Genomic DNA, 18,686 nt, shown 5'->3' on the forward strand with positions numbered 1-18,686 from the left:
GAAGTCGTTTTATCGCCAATCAGGAGCCCATAGCTCATGCTAATAACAATTGTAAACCTGCCGTCTTCAGCACTATAAAATTCGTGGACTTTTTCCGATGTTACTTTCAGACAAGTGAGATAAGTCAGAACAACAAAACGTAAGTTTGGATGCAAAACTTTCATTTAATTTACAGTGAATTTATAGCATTATTTGCATGCTGAATCTAAGTGTATGTCGTTTTTGCATTACTCATAGTTTTTTTGCAATTTGTTTACTTTTTTGTTTAGACATTTATGGTAAAGGGGATGAGTGATATCTGCCTTAAGAAAGGAATACGTCTGTGTAAGTCTTTCACAGCAAGATATGCTCATTTTCCCATTACATACGAGGAAATCATTACTGCAATTTGTTCAAGTCTTTCCTGGTGTATATGATTGCCAAATCTGTTGAACAAATAAAAATGGGGAAAAATCAGACGAAACGATCTGAGAAGATACTATGAATCTGAGAAGAAGATACTATATTTGAAATAGTGAACCAAGTGACTTTTTAGTGTTATTAGGTGATTATCTCTTCCAGTTTCAAAAGGATCTCGAAACTTGTACTTGTTACTGTTTAGTTTAACTTTAAAACATTTCCTTATTTTTACATTTTTTATTTATCGCTAGAAATGTAAATTAACACATATATTACCCAATGTATAAAAGTTGTTTTTCAGATCAAATTAATTCAAAAAAATCGTTTTAGTTTCTAGGGAAAGCTTAGCTCAGAAATAGCTACTTCATCAGAAAGCGTAATATATGTTGGCCACTATTTCAAAAAGAAATTTTTTCCCAATTGTAACGAAATCTTCTGTTTTCCATCTAGAAAATATCTTCAAAAATGTAGCATCATTTTATCTTGACATAAAACATTTTTGGAATTTTGTAATGTCCTTGATAATTGGCAGATGTGAATACGTCTAAAAATGACCTCGAAGACTTTCGTAGCCTTTCCTTACGGAACAAAAAAATCGATAATGCTGTACTTCAAAGCAATTAGATATTTTATCTAAAATAGCGTATACTGTACTCAATACGAGACAGTCTTTTTACTTGAATCCTACTCTCTCTACAAATGGACGACAAGCTTCACCATTATAGTTTCGTTTCGGAGGAATTATGTGACTGAAAGTTCTTTCTTAAGAGCCTGTATTTAATACATGAAAGTAGCTTTCCTTTTGCAGATGCACTCAAAAAATAAATCTTCACAGTGCCAGAATTTGAGTCACAGAAGATATTAAAGACAGTATTAAATGGAATTTATGTTATGCATATAAATGCCAGATTCAAAAGATTCCTCTTCTTTCACTCACCAAAGGTAAGAAAAGAAGCTTACTTAAATATTATTCAGGTTTTTGGTCTTCCTCAAATTTCTCATTTAAAGTCGGAAATCATTTAGCAACAAGATGAGGCACCACTTCATTAGGTAATAATTGTACGGAATTTTTAATGAGATATTTCTCAACTGGTGTATTGAATATAGCGGCTATGTTAAATTGTCTTCTTGACCTCTGAATATTACCATCAGGCATTTTCTTTTGGTATCTATAAATGCAAAGTTTCTTCAACTCAAAAAGCAACCTGTCTTTACAAACAAAACAGCAAGTCTGTTTTCAACCCTATCGCCATTGACATCATGTATGATTTCCTGTGATACAGCTCGCATTTCATTAGCGATTCATCTAACATTTGCTTCTTGAAGGGAGTTTAGTCTTTCACGACTTCTCAATGAAATGAGGTAAATAACGTTCTGCATTTAATTTAGAAGTCAAACAATAAAAATCAGCGTAATATTTACAAAATGTGAAAATTCTCAAATATTTCGCTGATTTTTGTTGTTTGACTTCTAAATTAATACTTGTTTGACGTGTTATTTTATCTTAATCCTGTATTTATTTTGAAGTAATTTATTTCTACACGCAAATGGACTAGGCGAGTCGGTAGCAATCCGAAATGAATAGATAGATTATCTCAAGACAGGCATTTTTCATATTACAAGGGAATGCATTAAAAAGTTCTGAGAAACATAAGAAAAGAATCTGAACATTCCTGGTTCTAGTATCAATGGATTTTTCCCCACTCCTATTCGTTACTATAAAGTCATACGCTAAAATCTTTACTGCAGTTTGTAATCGAAAACTTTTATGGATGAAAGAATCCAGGGAGATTACAACTATTTAGGTCGTACAGAAATGAATGAGCCAAATGCAGCCACAGAGCGGAATACAATTTATTAACAAAAAACTGATAGTAAGAAATAATTAGAAGTTTATTTATTAATAGAAATAATTATAATTAGAAAGTTAGAAATAATCCCCGCTCATGTCAATACACTTCTGCCATCTGGCTGGGAGGTCCCGAAGGGCTTTGGTTAACAAGTCTGTGGTCTGTGGAGGTGTTGGTGTACCACCTATGGACAACTGCATTCAATTCGGCAGAAGATTCAACCATGTTGGCCCCTGACTGCGTCCTTCATGCTGTCAAGCAAGGCGTAGTCCGAGGTCTTGGTTAGAGGTTTACCCGCTTTGCACACACATTTGTTACCTCCGAATCACCATGCATAATCGCGTGCAATGTTCTTTGCGCAAGCCCTGTCTCTTCCTACATCTTGTTGAACGCTATGCGTCTGTTCGCCATGATCAAATCCGACACCGCTGCCACATTTGCTGCTGTATGTGATGTTGCTGGTTTCCCCGCGTTGACACCTTTGGCTGCAGTCTCCACTCCACTGCTGAACTTGGCCAACCAACGGGATACAGTGCGCCTTGAAAGTGCTTTGTTCCCGTACACTGACACCATGCGACGATGGATCTCGCTACCCTGTACCCCTTCCTTCCATAGGAACCACGCTGTTCAACGCTAACTGTGATAATCGCTTTATATCATTGCTGTCCATACTCTCAATGACGACGGCGAAAGGGACGGGCGCTGACTTATACCGTTCGCTTGCAGCCAGCTCCATCTATGCATTTTGAGTAGTTCGGCCCCCCCTGTGTCTATTTCACTTGTTTGCTCTTCGCATAGTGTAATAGTTTCGTTGTGATAGCCGTTGTGTCTGTCATTTCTTGTACGATCAAAGGAATTATAGATATGCTAACAACAGATATTACATATAATGCTACAACTAATTACAGAGGATGAAGTTCCATAGCACATGCGCTAATTTGACTATGAACGGCATTTTGGTCACGGTTGACAAACGTTTCCCATGTAGAAGAAACCACAGAAAAAAATATCTGGAAGAGATAGATTTCTTCCATTTAAAGTGGGAAAAATTTATTTTTGCACTGTTTCATATTTATTTCATTATATTCATATTTTATTCATAGGCACCACTTTTATATTGATAATAACTTAAATGCTGCATTGGACGTAATTTAATTAGCTTCATTTGTATGTTTGCAATAAACTTTTATTATCATATATACATATATATCTATTCCCACTTGAAACTAAACTCTCTAAATAAACAAAAAATATTTAATATAATGCATTCATCTAGAGGAAACTGAATTTACATCATCGTTATTATAGGGTAATATAGAATAACGAAACTGAACTTCCCTATAGCTTATAGCAATCTAGTTGGCGTAATACGTAAATCCAAACAAATACAATCCAGACGTACGTGCGTAAATCCAGGCAAATAGAAAATTATTTTTATCTTGCTAAAGGACAGCTTAAAAGAATATCGGTGACACTAGACAGCTGATGTTAAATTTCAGGAATTGCGGGTATATCTTTCTATTGAACAATAGGATTTCATACATTTTCAAGACCATCAGGTGAAGTAAAACTTTAAAAATGAAAATTTTGAAATATCTTTAATTCATTTATAATTGATAAATTCTTAAGAACGATTACGATCATTGTCTTGTTAGGCTAATATATTTGAGGAAGAAATTTCATCAAACTATCATATCAGTAAATGGTTAAGAATTTTACCATACGTTTTACTGGATCTGAAGTGAAATATTGAATTAGTTTTTATTTATTATGAAAATAATAGTATATTTTAAAATGGGGGTACACATTATCAGGTATGTAAAATAACAAAACTTTTAATTTTTTCTTCTATTTACCCCAACTTACCCATAATATGGTTTATTTTAGGAAGAGAGAAAGCGAAATGAAAATAAATATGAAGTTAGAACCTATTCATTGCATGCAATTTGTTTTTTTAATTTAGGTTCTTTAGAATTCCCGTGGATACACATATTTGCCACTTTCTACCAGTTTCTTACATTTCTTCGTTTGTCCTTCGGCATTTTTCAAATGTTTTCTGCTGACTTGGAAAAAAATCGTTTCTCCCGAGAAAAACCCAATCCTAATTTCGATATAGTTGAACACATTTGGTGAAAGATGAATTTGTGCTTCTCAACGTTCCCGCACATTCTTACTGAAATATAACCACCTTTTCAAAGCTAGTAATTAAAGATAGCAAAAGATTCATTGGACAATGTCATTCTACAGATGCCACACATATGTGCTGTTTTATAACAGCTTACAGAGATCGTACATCTTTAATTGGGTTTATTTCCTTGACATCATCTGCAATACATTAAATCTTGTATGAAATAAAGAAAAGTGTTAGTTTTGAAATTTCTCATGAACTGTGTAATGTAGTTGAGTCTGAAGTTCAGCAGCATCAGAAAAAATTATTGTCCTGTTTTGTATTCATCCACTCAAAATTTAAAAAAAAAAGAAGCTCATTTCCTGTAATAGCAAAAAGTGCTTAGTTTCGTTACATGGTTTCTATGATGATGTACATTCAAGTATATAATTTTTCTTTTTTAATTCAATTCTGATATCTGTTCTTTGTAAACAATTACGTTATTTTGCAGTGTCTGTTATTTGTGTGAACTGAAATTCAGTTTCAGAATCTGTCTAAATTTACCAATGTGAAAGCATAAAAGCATATCTTACAGCAAATGCCCAAAAGTAAATACATACGTATACACATACCTATATATATATATATATATATATATATACACTCATGTCCAAAATTATCTTTACATACCCAAAAATGATGATATTCAATGAAATATCGAATCAATGTGATCCGTATTTGCAGGAAATGTGTGAAAACCAAGCCTAATTAGCATTATCCAATCAAAAGTAATCAAACGGTTTGTGATATGCAAATCTAGGCGTTACGTCATCCAAGGGTGAATCAAGCGCTTTGTGCACACTGAATATTTGAGTGAATTTCTGTAACATAGCGTTTGATTTCAGTGTGTAGGGACTCAAAGCGGTTTGTTATGGCTTCGAAGTATCATTTGGAAGAATCTGTAAAGTGTCGAATTATCGGCCGTTTAGAAGCAGGGCAGTCAATCATGGAAACAGCCACATGTCTGAATATTTCAAGACAGACAATCTCTAAGCTATGGAAACAGTTTCAAAAGGATGGAAGTGTTGTAAGGAGGCCTGGACAAGGTCGGAAACGAATGACAACTGCTTCTGAAGATCGGTATCTGGCATTAACTGCCCGTCGTAACAGAAAGGCTACTGCTCGCCAGTTAAGTTCAGAGCTTGCAGCCGCCACTGGAACTGTTGCATCATGGCAAACAATATACAGAAGGCTTAATGAAAAAGGCCTTTATGCCAGAAAGCCAAGGGTATGTGTTTTACTGTCTTCACAGAAAAAGAGGGATCGCTTTAATTGGTGTAAAGAACATCAAAACTGGACTGAACATCAATGGTCCCATGTTCTCTTTACTGATGAGTCGCGGTTTAGTTTAACTGGTGATTCTAAACGTGTTTACATCTGGAGGGAGTCAGGAACACGAAATGATCCCTCGAACATTGTGGAAGGTGACCGTTTCGGTAGTGGAGGTGTGATGGTATGGGGTGGAATAATGATCGATGGACGTACGCCCCTACACGTGTTCAGCAGCGGATCTGTGACAGGCCAGATATATCGAGATGAGGTCTTAGATCCTTATGTAAGACTTTTCAGGGGTGCATATGGACCTGACATTTTATTTATGGATGATAATGCCCGTCCACATCGAGCAAACCTCGTTGATGAATTCCTTGAAAGTGAAGACATTAAGCGAATACCTTGACCACCAAATTCTCCTGACCTTAACCCGATAGAGAACTTATGGGACTACCTTGGAAGAGCAATTGCACGTATACATCCTCCTCCTAGAGATGTAAATGCTCTGAAGATGGCATTGCTGGAAGAGTGGAGATTAACCCCAAACTGTGGTTAACAACGTTATTTCCAGCCTTAAAACACGTTGTGATATGTGTGTACAAGTCAGGGGAGATCATATTCCATATTAAATTCGTAAGACTTAATTCTTTTTCTGAATCATTCCTTTTTTTCTTAACTCTCTTTGTCACACTTTATTACCATTTTTATTGTTTCATGCTAAAATTTTATATCATATGAGGTGATCTTCAATTTTTTCTTTTGCATTTATGTGTCATCATGTTATGTATGATTCCACGAATATGCATTAAATTATATGTCATAGTTTCTGAGAAATTCGTGAATTTATGCATGTAAACATAATTTTGGACATGAGTGTATATACATATATATATATATATATATATATATATACAGAGAGAACATATGTAATTGACAAAATAATCTCCTGGGAAATGTGAAATATGATTTAAATAGTAAATCGATACTATGGAAAAATTGGAATTTGTAATTAATTAAATTGTATTTGGGAATTAAAAAAGATAAATTTAAAAAGTAAATTTAATCAATTAAAACAAGAGAATCATTGTTGATTTCAACGAAAAATCCTGACTTTTCAAGGGAAATTGGCGTCTTTCTTTATAATCACCAACAATTCATGAGGATCGCGTTTCGTCTTCTAGCATTTCTGAAAATGATCCCTATTCCAATTTTAAATTTTCTGATCAATTTTATTAAATCTGAATTTAAGCATATATAATATGCTCTAAAAATATTTTATCAACGGATCATATTATTAACGGATCGCACGACTCGTCTCTCTTAAAATTCAAACTTTGACAATTTAAAGAATCAGACCAGTTGAATACATAGCTATTGTTTTATTGCACATGCAATTATTTGATTATAAAGTATGCCGATTTATGGTCAGTAAATATAAGTTTCACAAAATTATTCTCCCTTTGTAAAATTTTGGTTGAGTTACCTATTCCATATCCCATCGATCAATAGTTAAGAACTTTTCTTTCTCCTCCCCGTTGTACTTCAAATCACTTTCATACTTAGCGTTTTACAATAATGATTTCATATGTTATATGTCCTCCTTCATTACTTATTTCATTATTTTTTAATTTTTCGTAGTTGCTAAGAAATTTTCACATATTACCAAACTATCCTTCATAAGGAAAAGCTTCATAAAACATCAATTAATCTGAAATTTAAATGCATTATTATCTGGACATTTCAATCTCCTTAATTTATCGATTATTTACCATACTCCATGTTCTTATTGATATCTGGTTTTCCTCTTTTTAGGGAAGGTAACGATCCTGAAGATTCCGACAAGATTACCTACAGGGAACTACTTCGCCGAGTTTGTCGGTTTGCTAATGTTCTCAAAAGTAAAGGTGAGCGGCAATTTTTTTTTTTTTTTTTTTTTTTTTTTTTTTTTTTTTTTTTTTAAGTTTATTTTGAGAGACGACTGCAGTTTGCGTTATTTTTTTATCATGCTGCAATGATTTCTTCTTAAATTATCAGCCCAATTGGTGTTTTTACATTTTAAAAGATTTATAAGATCTAACCTGCTAAACATACTGAGCTCTCTTCCCCTAGCAGTGCTATTGTTTGCAATAGCTATGAGTACAATTTATTTGACTTTTTATCTTGGTCATGTCCCTAATAACCAATATTAAAATGAAACAATGCAAAAATAGATTAAACAAAAAAATATTTTTCAAAAACTACTTTCTGTAACTGATAAACTAAAGTAACATAAACAGAATATCTGTTCTTGACCGTGTAATTACAAAATATCAGAAAATCTGCTTCGATTGCTGTCAATACACAGAACGGTGTTACGCGAGCCGAAAAACAATGCTACCTATTTTATCATCAATACACTCAACTAGAAATAATTCTTATTTGGCATTTTTCTTAGTGTATAAACGCAAGTAAGAGTCAATTTCTCTTAAGAAGTCTTAACAGAAATTGAGTCAATTTCTCTTAAGAAGTCTTAACAGAAATTGACTCATTCTTCTTAAGAGAAATTCTTATTCTTCTTAAGAGAAATTGACTCATACTTCATTTATTGACTTAAGAGAAACTGACTATGAAAAGAATTCCTTCTTTTAGGCAGCTAATCCTCCTGCGCTTCTCTTTAATATATAAACCTACAAAATGAGCACATGTTACGCGTCTATCTCTTTATGGATAATGAATTGTAACTTCAGCTCAGTTTTGATTTCGTCAATGCTGGAATCTTCGGTTAAACCTCTGATCATAACTTTCATTGGAGTATCGGCTTTTGTTCTAGAAGTACTAAATTGAACTTCGTTTTTCATAAATATAGCTAAAGCTCCATCACGATTAAAAGCAGAATGAAAGGTAAAGATGATTTTTTCTCTGGTAAAGTACCAGTAAAATTTTTGACGCCGTTAATCGAAAACAAACTTATTATTTCTTTTCAAGTAACCTCCGGTCTTCGACATATTATAAGATATTTCTCCGGCTTTTTTGGCATGCCTTCGTGGTGTGGTAATCTGCACGCTAGGCGCGTATTCCAGAGGTCCGTGGCTCGATTCCCGGCGAAGACGTTGGTAATTTTTCATCTCTTCTGCTTCCAATTAACCTAATGTTTCTAGAGTGGCGCCCGAACTAAAAGGGTGTTGGCTGATGATTCTCCACACCCAGGATTTGGCGACTGAGTCCCCTAAAATCCCAGTCGCCCTTTAAAAGGGGGAGTATATAAGGTATTTCTCCCGCCTTCGTGGTGTGGTGGTCTGCTCGCTCAGTGCGTAATTGAGAGGTCCGCCGTTTGATTCCTGTCAAAGGCGTTGCTAATTTTTCATATTTCCTGCTTCAAAAGAAGACCTAATGTCTCTACATGCGACATGCGACGGAGGACGTGGGCACCATCCCTCTACCATTAGGGTTAATTGGTATAGCGCCACGTCCACCTGTGTCTAGTGAAACGTGCCAAGGTCACTGAGTCCACAAAAACGCCTCGCACCGACCACTGAAACCCAGCGTCTGATGCAGGCCACATTGCATCAGCTATACCCTTGCGGCCACTGGGAAATTATTTTACAAATATTGTAGAAAATGACATGGCTAAACAAGGGTCATCACTGCTGCTGCAGGCTGAATTATCAGACATTAGTATGCACAAGTTGCTGAATTATATACCAGATTACTAAATTATATATTGGAGTACAATATGGTATAGAATCATGTAATGCATAGTAAGATTATGCTAATGCTCAAAATACATATTGAAACAGGAAGTATTATACATATTGAATTATGACACTTACTGTATCTGAACATACTAAGATATGATATACATAATGAGGTTATACAGATACTTCTGAGACTTGAAATACATGGTGAAACATTAAATACTGTACATACTGAACATGAGCATACTATGACTGAGCATATTGAAACATGAAATATATAGTGAGATATTACTGATTACGCTAATTACACGAGATACCTGATGAAACATGAAATACTGTACGTACTGAGACAGAAAACATACTATAACAGAGCATACCGGAACGTGAAATGCATGGTAAGATTATACTGATATAAGATACTGAATTATATACAGGATTGCTGCATTATATACAAGAGAGATATTTGTATAACAAACATAGAAGGCATAGTGAGATTGTACTGAGACTTGAAAAACATGTTGGAACAGGAAATGCTGAACATACTGAAACATATAACATACTATAATTGTACATTCTAATACGTGAAATACATAATGTACTGCTACAAAGTACTGAGTTATATACGGAATACTTAATTATATCCAGGAGAGATATACATATGTCAATATTGAATTGTATAGAAAGGTTATACTGGTGCTTGAGGTACATAGTAAAGCACATTGTATCTGAGCATTCTGAAACACGAGGGTAACATAATGAGGATATACTGAAATAAGATACTGATACTAATACTTATGTTATACTGATATTTGAAAGACAGAGAAACATGGGAAACTGAACATACTGAAACATGAAACATGCTGTTACTGAATAAAATGTGACATGAAGTACCTTGTGAGTTTATACTGATGCAAGATGCTAAATTAGATACCGGATTACTGAGTTATACAAGGAGGATATATGAATTACAAATTTGAAATACATAGAAAGGGTGACATTATGCTGATATAAGATAATAAATTATATACAGGATTACTGAATTAAATATGGGAGAGAAATACGTATTATAATGTTAAATACGTAGCAAGATATGCAGACAGACGCTACAAGAATACATAAACAAAACAGTTCACTTGGTGACAGGATATAGGAGTGTGTAATAATGGCGTATATAAATTACAGACTTGAGATGCATAGTGCGGTGATATTGAAACATAGAGAGGGTGAGATTATACTGATACGAGATAGTGAGTTATATACATGATTATTGAATTAAATACCGGGAGGAAATACGCATTGCAAATTTAATACGTATAGTGAAATTGCAGACTGGCGTTACAAAAATACGAAGATAACAGTGCATTGGTGGCAGAATATAGGAGTACATAAAGCATACATTTGGTATTTCATGTGTACATATGATGCTGCTGACTGTGATTACAGATGCTGCCATTACTGCGTTTTATGAAGACAAAGTACTTGTATACTACTGCTGCATACATAATAAGTTAGAGCCATTCATATGTGCAGTTACAATTATATAATGCTGCCAGTGAGCTCCCTTTAGCTGGTATGGGAATGTTGCATGATGCACTAAGTACTCTTAAATGGTTTACACTTGGCATAGGTTTGTTCCTAAGCCCATAAGCTTGTCAACAATTTTTGTAATGCTGCGTTTGAGATGTCGCTGCTTAATTATGAACCTGCTGAAGGCTAATCTGTTTGTCTCTGGGAACGAGATGTGTAGATCCTCCGTTAGTGAGCATTTTTCGACATAGTGTTCTGGCGTTCCCAGTTCACCGCAGCAACATAAGGAGGTAGTCGTCTTGCCGAATCTTTCAAAGTAGACTGGGAACGGGCCATGCCCGGTAATATAGTAGACCAGTTGTGGATTTACTATTAGACGTTCTGGATCAACCTTTGGCAGATGCGCATACGCACGACGTCCTGTCTCATCGTTGTTCCATGCCTCTTGCCACAGTGAGAAAGCGACCTGTTTCAAGCTCTTTTTTAGATATGAGGTGGGCCATGGAATTTGCAGTGTCTCCTCATCATTATTTTGGGCTGCTTCTTTTGCGAGCCGATCTGCGGCCTCATTCCCAAGGTTGCCAATATGCGCTTTTGTCCATTCTAGGTTGATTTTTAAGGTCTTGTGAAAAGAGAGTTGTTCTTGAATTGCTGCAATTATGGGGGAGCCGTGCATAGGATTTAATATAGCATATAATGCTGACAGACTGTCTGTTATTATAAAACTGTTTTGATGTCGATATTGGGTAATAGTGTTTATTGCGTGATAAATGGCTGCGGCTTCGCTTTGAAAAACACTGTTTCTGGATTCCAAGTGTCCTTTCCATTGGCGTATTGGTTGTTGTTGCCGAAATGCGATGTATGCACAGCCAACATTCTCGTCAGTTTTTGAGCCATCTGTGTAGAATACGATATCATTGTCCGTAGCTCTTGTGTTTTGCTTAATATTAATGTGCACGCCTTGGCCTTGCGTCGACGGGTGTGTGTGGAGGCGATTGGACTCCCGTTCTAGGTTATCTGCCGTAAAAGTATGGTCACCAAACACCGCAGGGCGGCTAAGCTGCTTCACCAATTGGTAGGCTGCCTCTTTTTCCACATTTATGTAAAGAGGGGGCAATCCGGCCAGGACATTGAGTGCATTCGTTGGAGATGTTCTAAAAGCTTTAGTAATGTTGAGCAGAAACGGCCTTTGTATACTCTGTAGATATTTTATTTTGCGTCCTTGCATCGGAGAGGCCCATATTGCAGCTCCATATGTTACTATTTTCTCAGTGACTGTCATATACAGGGTCTTGAGTAAATGGGGGTTAAGTCCCCATCTGTAACCATTCATCAACTTGAGCTTGATGGCAATCTGTGCTGTTCGTTTCCTAAGCTCCAGCACGTGAGGGATCCAATTTAGTTTATCATCAAAAGTTATGCCCAGGTACTTTAGTTCTCGCTTAATGCGGAGTCTTTGGCCGTTGAGCGTTATTCTTGGTTGGCGTGCGAGTGTGCCCCCTTTTTTAGGAATCAGCAGTATTTGAGATTTTGTTTCAGCTATTTGGAGTTCTAATGTCTCTACAGTGGCACCCGAACTAAAAGATTGTCAAATGATGATTCTCCACACCCAGGATTTGGCAATTGGGTGCCCTAAAAAACCGTCAGTTGCCCTTTAAAAGGGGGAACGTATAAGGTATTTCTCCCGCTTTCTTGACATGCCTTCGTAGTGTGGTGTCTGCACGCTGGGTGCCTATTCCAGAGGTCCGCGGTTCGATTCCCGGCGAAGGCGTTGCTAATTTTTCAATTCTCCTGCTTCCAAAATATACCTAATGTCTCTACAGTTGTACTTATTTGACTAAACTTTTTATTCGCAATTTAGTATTTTTTATGTCGAATTTAACCACATAAAACCTGATCTTTTAACTCTCTTTGAAATGTGCTTGCTTTTACGGAAGTTTGATTCATTTCTCACATTTCATTTATTAATTTCTTAGTGTGCAGTCATTGCCGATTACAAAAATTCCTGGTTAACATAATCAGTCGCCTGTCACCATCAAATTTCCAAAAACCAAAATTAAATCAAAGCAAAATCATTAAAGATTATCTGCCATTAAGAATCATTAAAGATAATCGAAATCATTTTATAATGTCATCATAACCGATTATATTCATGTGTAACGTGTATACAGCCAGTTTTCCTTAGAAAGTCCCGCACGAAGGCATCCCTCTCCTTAGGCAAATAGCCCTCGAGTCCTTTGCCGTTGCTAAATAAGCCAAAACAAATAAATTATATTCTTAAAAACATCTCCATCTTTACATTTTCACCCAGAATCATAAAAAAAAATGCTCCACATTTTCCTTTCTCACTTTCGAAAAAATTACGTGATATGTTGATATGAACAAGTTTTCTTAGAATTGATTGCAGTACTAGTTGAAAAATGCAATGGATTGGCTGCGATAGGCTTTTGCCAGCCGAAAAGTATTTGGTTTAGTTGGGCAGAGTCAAAGAAGAGGGGAAATATGCTCACGGCATATATGTGTCTTTCGGACTAACTGCTCATTAAATAAATTCATTTGCTGAAAGATAAAACAGTCTGTTATTAAAAGAACCAAAATAATTAAATGATAAAATTTTGACTTAATAAATAAAAAGCAATTGTCTCAACTGCTACGATTCCCTTTCCAACTCCAATCAGCAAGAGATGCTTAGAAATTCAGAACCTACTATAGATCACACAAAAACATAATTGCTGTAATAACATATATCTGTTTGTGTGATTCCTCGCTTTTTTCTTGTTAAATGTAATGTCGAAGAACCTAGTGAACTACTAAGCGAATAATAGTTTAAGTCCAAGAACAAAAACATAAACTCAAGAAGTGTTAATTACCCTTTATTTGTTCAAAATAAAGATTTACAGCTGGCGCCTTTCTCAGGGCGTACAACAAAGCACCCCACTTGGGCTTAAACTCAAAATTTAAGAAATAAAAACTAACTAATGACCAACTAAAGAGATTTAGCCGAAGCTAACACATTTCTAAACTAGTTGGCCCGTAATATTAACTTAGCCAGCGAAGCTATCAAAAGGCACGTAATATAGCCGAGTGTAGTAACAGTGAGAGAGGCGTAGTGAAAAGGCAAATGCGCGCTATTCAGGAATCCTAACTCTCTCTCCTGAAGTCAGTGGAACTTAAATACTTTCTACTTCTCATTTGCATTTAACGCGAATCTAAAAGCTCAATCTGGTAAGGAATTGTAAGCTGAAGCCAGAAGAGATAGGAAAGTATAATAAACTTAAATAGCTGTATAAAATTAAAATATACAAGTCCCCTAAAAAATAAGTTTACGAGCAAAATGAAAATAGGCAAAGATACACAGAAGTTGAAAGCGTTCTTCTGTAATAGTTCAAATTTACTAATGAAGTATATGACTTTTCACAAGGCATTCTTTATGGAGAAAGCAGAAGAATTAGTCAAAATAATGGTCGGCCAACGGTTGGTTTGAATAGAACATCATAACGTAGTCTATCACAGTCTTCATGAACACAGGACACAACGTATGTCATAAAATAACAGAGGAATGGATTAAAATCGTTCTGCCAAAAAATATTGCATGAAAAATACAAGTAAGCCACAAATATGGCTGTTAGTTTGATTACATGGTGTGGTGACAATATTATTGCTTGGAAAAATGAGGCAGTGCCACTGGAAGGTCAAATCTTCAAACTGAAAAACAGTACACAGCAATACCGAGTAGACACCTTCACTATACTGTTTCCAATGTATCTAGTCCTTACCGATGTTGTTTCATCAGAGCTACTAAGAGTTCTTTCAGAAGATCTTCTTGTATGATTGTTTTGTATTGTAAACAGCTAGACTCTCCATTTTCCTTCGTTAAGAATGTGTTAAATTCCTGTATGCGGGGTCTCGCGATCTCCCGATCATTTTAAGCATTATTCCATTATTGGCTAGATTAGTCCATAGATAAGGAATTTCCAACTTTTTTCTTGTATTTAAGCCTTTTAAAAAATAGTATTCTTCATTGACCCCTTTGCATTTTTCTTTATTATATACAGCATACAACATAATCATAACGCAAATAATTACACACACAAATAACTTTCACACAACAATTAGAACAAAAATTAAGAATATTAAGAATCTGAACAAAATTGTTTATTAGATTTATGTTTTACTATTTTTTCACAAATATAAACAAGTTTTTAAAAACAAAATCACAGATTCTAGTAGCGGAAAAGTTTGATTTTAATTCATGTGATGGCTGAGCATGATGTATCGGTGCGATTTTTTTTATATTTGTCAAAAATGTTAGTTCTTAAATCACTTTATTCAAAAATAATTCATTTATTTATTGTTAAGAGGAAAAGTCAATAATGTTGGTTTGGTAACAATTTTTACTTTGTGATTTTTCCTGGAATTTAATTTTTTATATTGCCCTTATCGCATGAAAAATTTACTTATTAAAAATATTATTGATTTTTAAAAATGCATCAAGTAATGTTAGTTTATTTTTTCCCTTATGTTTATTTCATAATTTCTTCCTCACTACATGATATAGCTTTATATCAATAAAGAATTTTATTAATCATTTTTAATTAATGGGAATCTTGATTATCCCGATCTGGCTGATCCCTGACCCGAGGCTGGTGTCTATTCGGTTATCAACCCCTTGAACATCACAGACCCCTTTAGAATTTCCTCGGCCCCCCGGGTGTCAATATCGAGCCTGTTGGAAGCCCCTGGCCTGGATCATTCTTTTCACATTAGATGCAGCATGGGAATTGCAAACGCAATCTTTCGTTCATGGACAGCTGTAATTTATCACCTGCTGCATTTTCAATGCCTTCTCTGGCTCCTGATATAAGCTCGATAGATAACTATTGTTTGAAATAACAAACGATGTTTCAGATTTAGAATGCCTTTATTCACCAATCATTTCCATATACATTATACAGAAACACATGATATATACCTCAGATGCGAAGCCATGTTTCTGAAACACCCTATGAAGTACCGATCAATAATAGCGCTATTTTGTAATACTCTTCTCGGACTCACTTTCATGCTCAGCTGGATGCTCTTTGAAAAAAATCAAGCAATGGATAATTGTATCTTTCAAGATTAAAAAGACGTTTTTGTAATCATCACTAGCAGAAATGCGAGTCTGTGTCAAAGGAATTGAAAAATTGGTCTATAGCTACTTAAAATACTTAAATGCTTTCAAGAGTTTTTACAGACTTCTTTATCAAAAGAAGATAAGAAAATTCCGAATGAAAAAAAAGGCAATGTTAATTAACTGTATTATACTAAAGAATTCTAAATTCGTATAAATTCATAAATATTCGTAAACTCATCATTCTTTAAACTTTTGAATCGCGTATTCATTGACGAAAAGTTGTTGTGAAGAAAGTGACTGATGAAAGTGAAACTGTACAGACATGAAACACTTAGGAGATCAAAGCAAATTACTGGATCAGTTTCACTTTTGAATTCTAATAGTTTTAGTAATTTTGTACAGACATTAGGATTTTTTTGGAAGCAGGCAAGATGAAAAACTAGCAACCGCTTTCGCCGGAAATCGAACCACGGATCCCTAGGATACCGCCCAGCGTGCAGATGACCACACCACGAAGGCATGCCAAGAAGTCGGGAAAAATACCTTATATACTCCCCCTTTTAAAGGGCGACTGGAGTTTTAGGGGACCCAATCGCCAAATCCTGGGTGTGGAGAATCATCATCCAACACCCTTTTAGTTAGGGCGCCACTGTTGAGACATTAGGATTTTTTTTGGAAGAAGGCAAGATGAAAAATTAGCAACCGCCTTCGCCAGGAATCGAACCACGGACCTCTGGAATACCGGCCCAGCGTGCAGACCACCACACCACGAAGGCGGGAGAAATACCTTATAATTTAATAGTAAAATAACATCTTCATGCAACTTTACCTAATAAAATTTGTTTTCATTCGTTTTTTAGGTGTGCAGAAAGGTGATATGGTAGCTTTGTACATGCCGATGATCATAGAGCTTGTCATAGCCATGTTTGCTTGCGCTAGAATAGGAGCCATACATTCCGTAGTAGTAAGTACCTTTTTTCATATATACAGTTTTTAATGTTTAATATTCTAAAGTTTGTGGATTAAATGACATGATGTAAAAATATTAAGAATGCCTTGATAGATAAATAGGTGGAACGTGAAACAAAAACAAGCATTCTAAACATTATCAAAAATTTTATCCATTTCACTTAATAATAAAAGAATTTACTTCTGAAACTTGGCACATCCTTTTACTTACGAATCTTTACGAGTTGGTTTAGTTATACTAAAAAAATTACTCATTATAGTAACTCATATGTATTTTTTACAGTTTGGTGGATATTCTTCCGAATCCCTCGCTGAAAGAATTCTGGATGGAAATTGTAAAATACTAGTCACTGCTGGTTTGTATTCATGTGTTAGTGCATTTAAAATATTTCATGACAATAATAAACTGCAAATTCACTTAAACGAATTTGTTTTGTAATCCAATATTAATTCCATTTCTATGAATTTGTTCTGTTAACTGTAGCTAAAAATGTTTTTATTATTGGACATCTGCACATGGTCATTCAGATGATTATAATAAATTTTCTGCATGTAATAAAAAATATTTGTATTTATTAAGTTACGTAAATTTCAATTTCAATTTCTTTTTCGTTTAATTATGAATTGAAAATTACCATCTTCTTCATTATATAGAGATACAAGTGTATGTCTCATTTAGAAATTAAGAAATGCGAATATTTTAGATGGTGTTTGGCGAGGAAAGAAGTTAGTGCACTTGAAAAATATTGTTGACAAAACACTAGACATCTGCCGAAAAAGGTAAAGACTTTTGAGAATTATCATTAAACTAAAAATTATCTGTCAGTTTGCTTTCAAAATGGTACATCAATGTTTTAAATTTTCTTTTGGAGAAAAGAATATTGCTTTATATATTTATGTTTCTTATGTAATGAAACTAATTGTTTTGTCGCCTTTTCTGATATCTTACTATGATTCCGAATTAGAAACCATGAGATGACGGCTACAATAGTTGTGCAGCATCAGATGAACCTTCTATCAACACAGAAACTCTTAAAGGGACAGCTAAATGAGAACAGAAAGGTTAATGGTTATAATATAGAGGTAAGCTAAGTGTTAGTGTTTATATCCATAAAAAATTCAGTGAGCTACCTCAATCTTCACAAAATAAAGTGAAAAGGAAATTTCGCGTTCACACCACGTAACATGTGATATCTCAGACACTTACGCTTTCCACTGGAGGCACTTTTCGCTCACTCGAGGCATTTTGGAGAACCAACAACTCGAGGCTATTTTCCACATAAATGGTGAATTTCTTACAGCTGACTTCTATTAATTCTTTTATGTCTGAAAATACCTTCGGTACTTTGGACCTTTCCAATGATATTCGTTGCGGTATTTATTCGTATTCTATGCACATTATCCATTCTGAATCTTCTAAGTAATCACTGTCGCTTTCACACTCATTTTTCGCCTTCTTACACCTCTATTTCATCACTATCTTCACCGCTACTTTCCTCTTCTCTATCATCAAGTGGTCAATGCATGTACGCAATTCGTTCTTCCTCAACGAAAAATCGAACTCACCTTCACTTGAACTCATTCCTTCATCAGATTCCATGTTTAACTTTGAAAATAATATTCTTATTTCACGACTGTCAAGTTTGAACTAGCGTTGAAGACGCATATATAATAATAAATCTAAAAAAAGTATTTCAGATTTAAAATTGGCA

At 34.9% G+C, this 18,686-nt stretch overlaps 1 protein-coding gene across 1 annotated transcript in view; it reads left to right on the plus strand.

Moving 5' to 3' along the window:
* Nucleotides 1-18,686, plus strand: part of LOC118195810 (acetyl-coenzyme A synthetase, cytoplasmic-like) — a 105,354-nt gene that overhangs the window by 26,508 nt on the left and 60,160 nt on the right. Inside the window, exons 2-6 of the mRNA XM_035367143.2 lie at nt 7,501-7,592; nt 16,866-16,969; nt 17,258-17,330; nt 17,679-17,754; nt 17,940-18,057. Coding sequence (XP_035223034.1) covers nt 7,501-7,592; nt 16,866-16,969; nt 17,258-17,330; nt 17,679-17,754; nt 17,940-18,057 — 463 coding nt within the window. The remainder of the gene's footprint in view (nt 1-7,500; nt 7,593-16,865; nt 16,970-17,257; nt 17,331-17,678; nt 17,755-17,939; nt 18,058-18,686) is intronic.

This window comes from Stegodyphus dumicola, chromosome 8, assembly GCF_044657685.1.
Source record: "Stegodyphus dumicola isolate Sdum_Otavi_A_Nest chromosome 8, ASM4465768v1".
NCBI classification, from domain to species: domain Eukaryota; kingdom Metazoa; phylum Arthropoda; class Arachnida; order Araneae; family Eresidae; genus Stegodyphus; species Stegodyphus dumicola.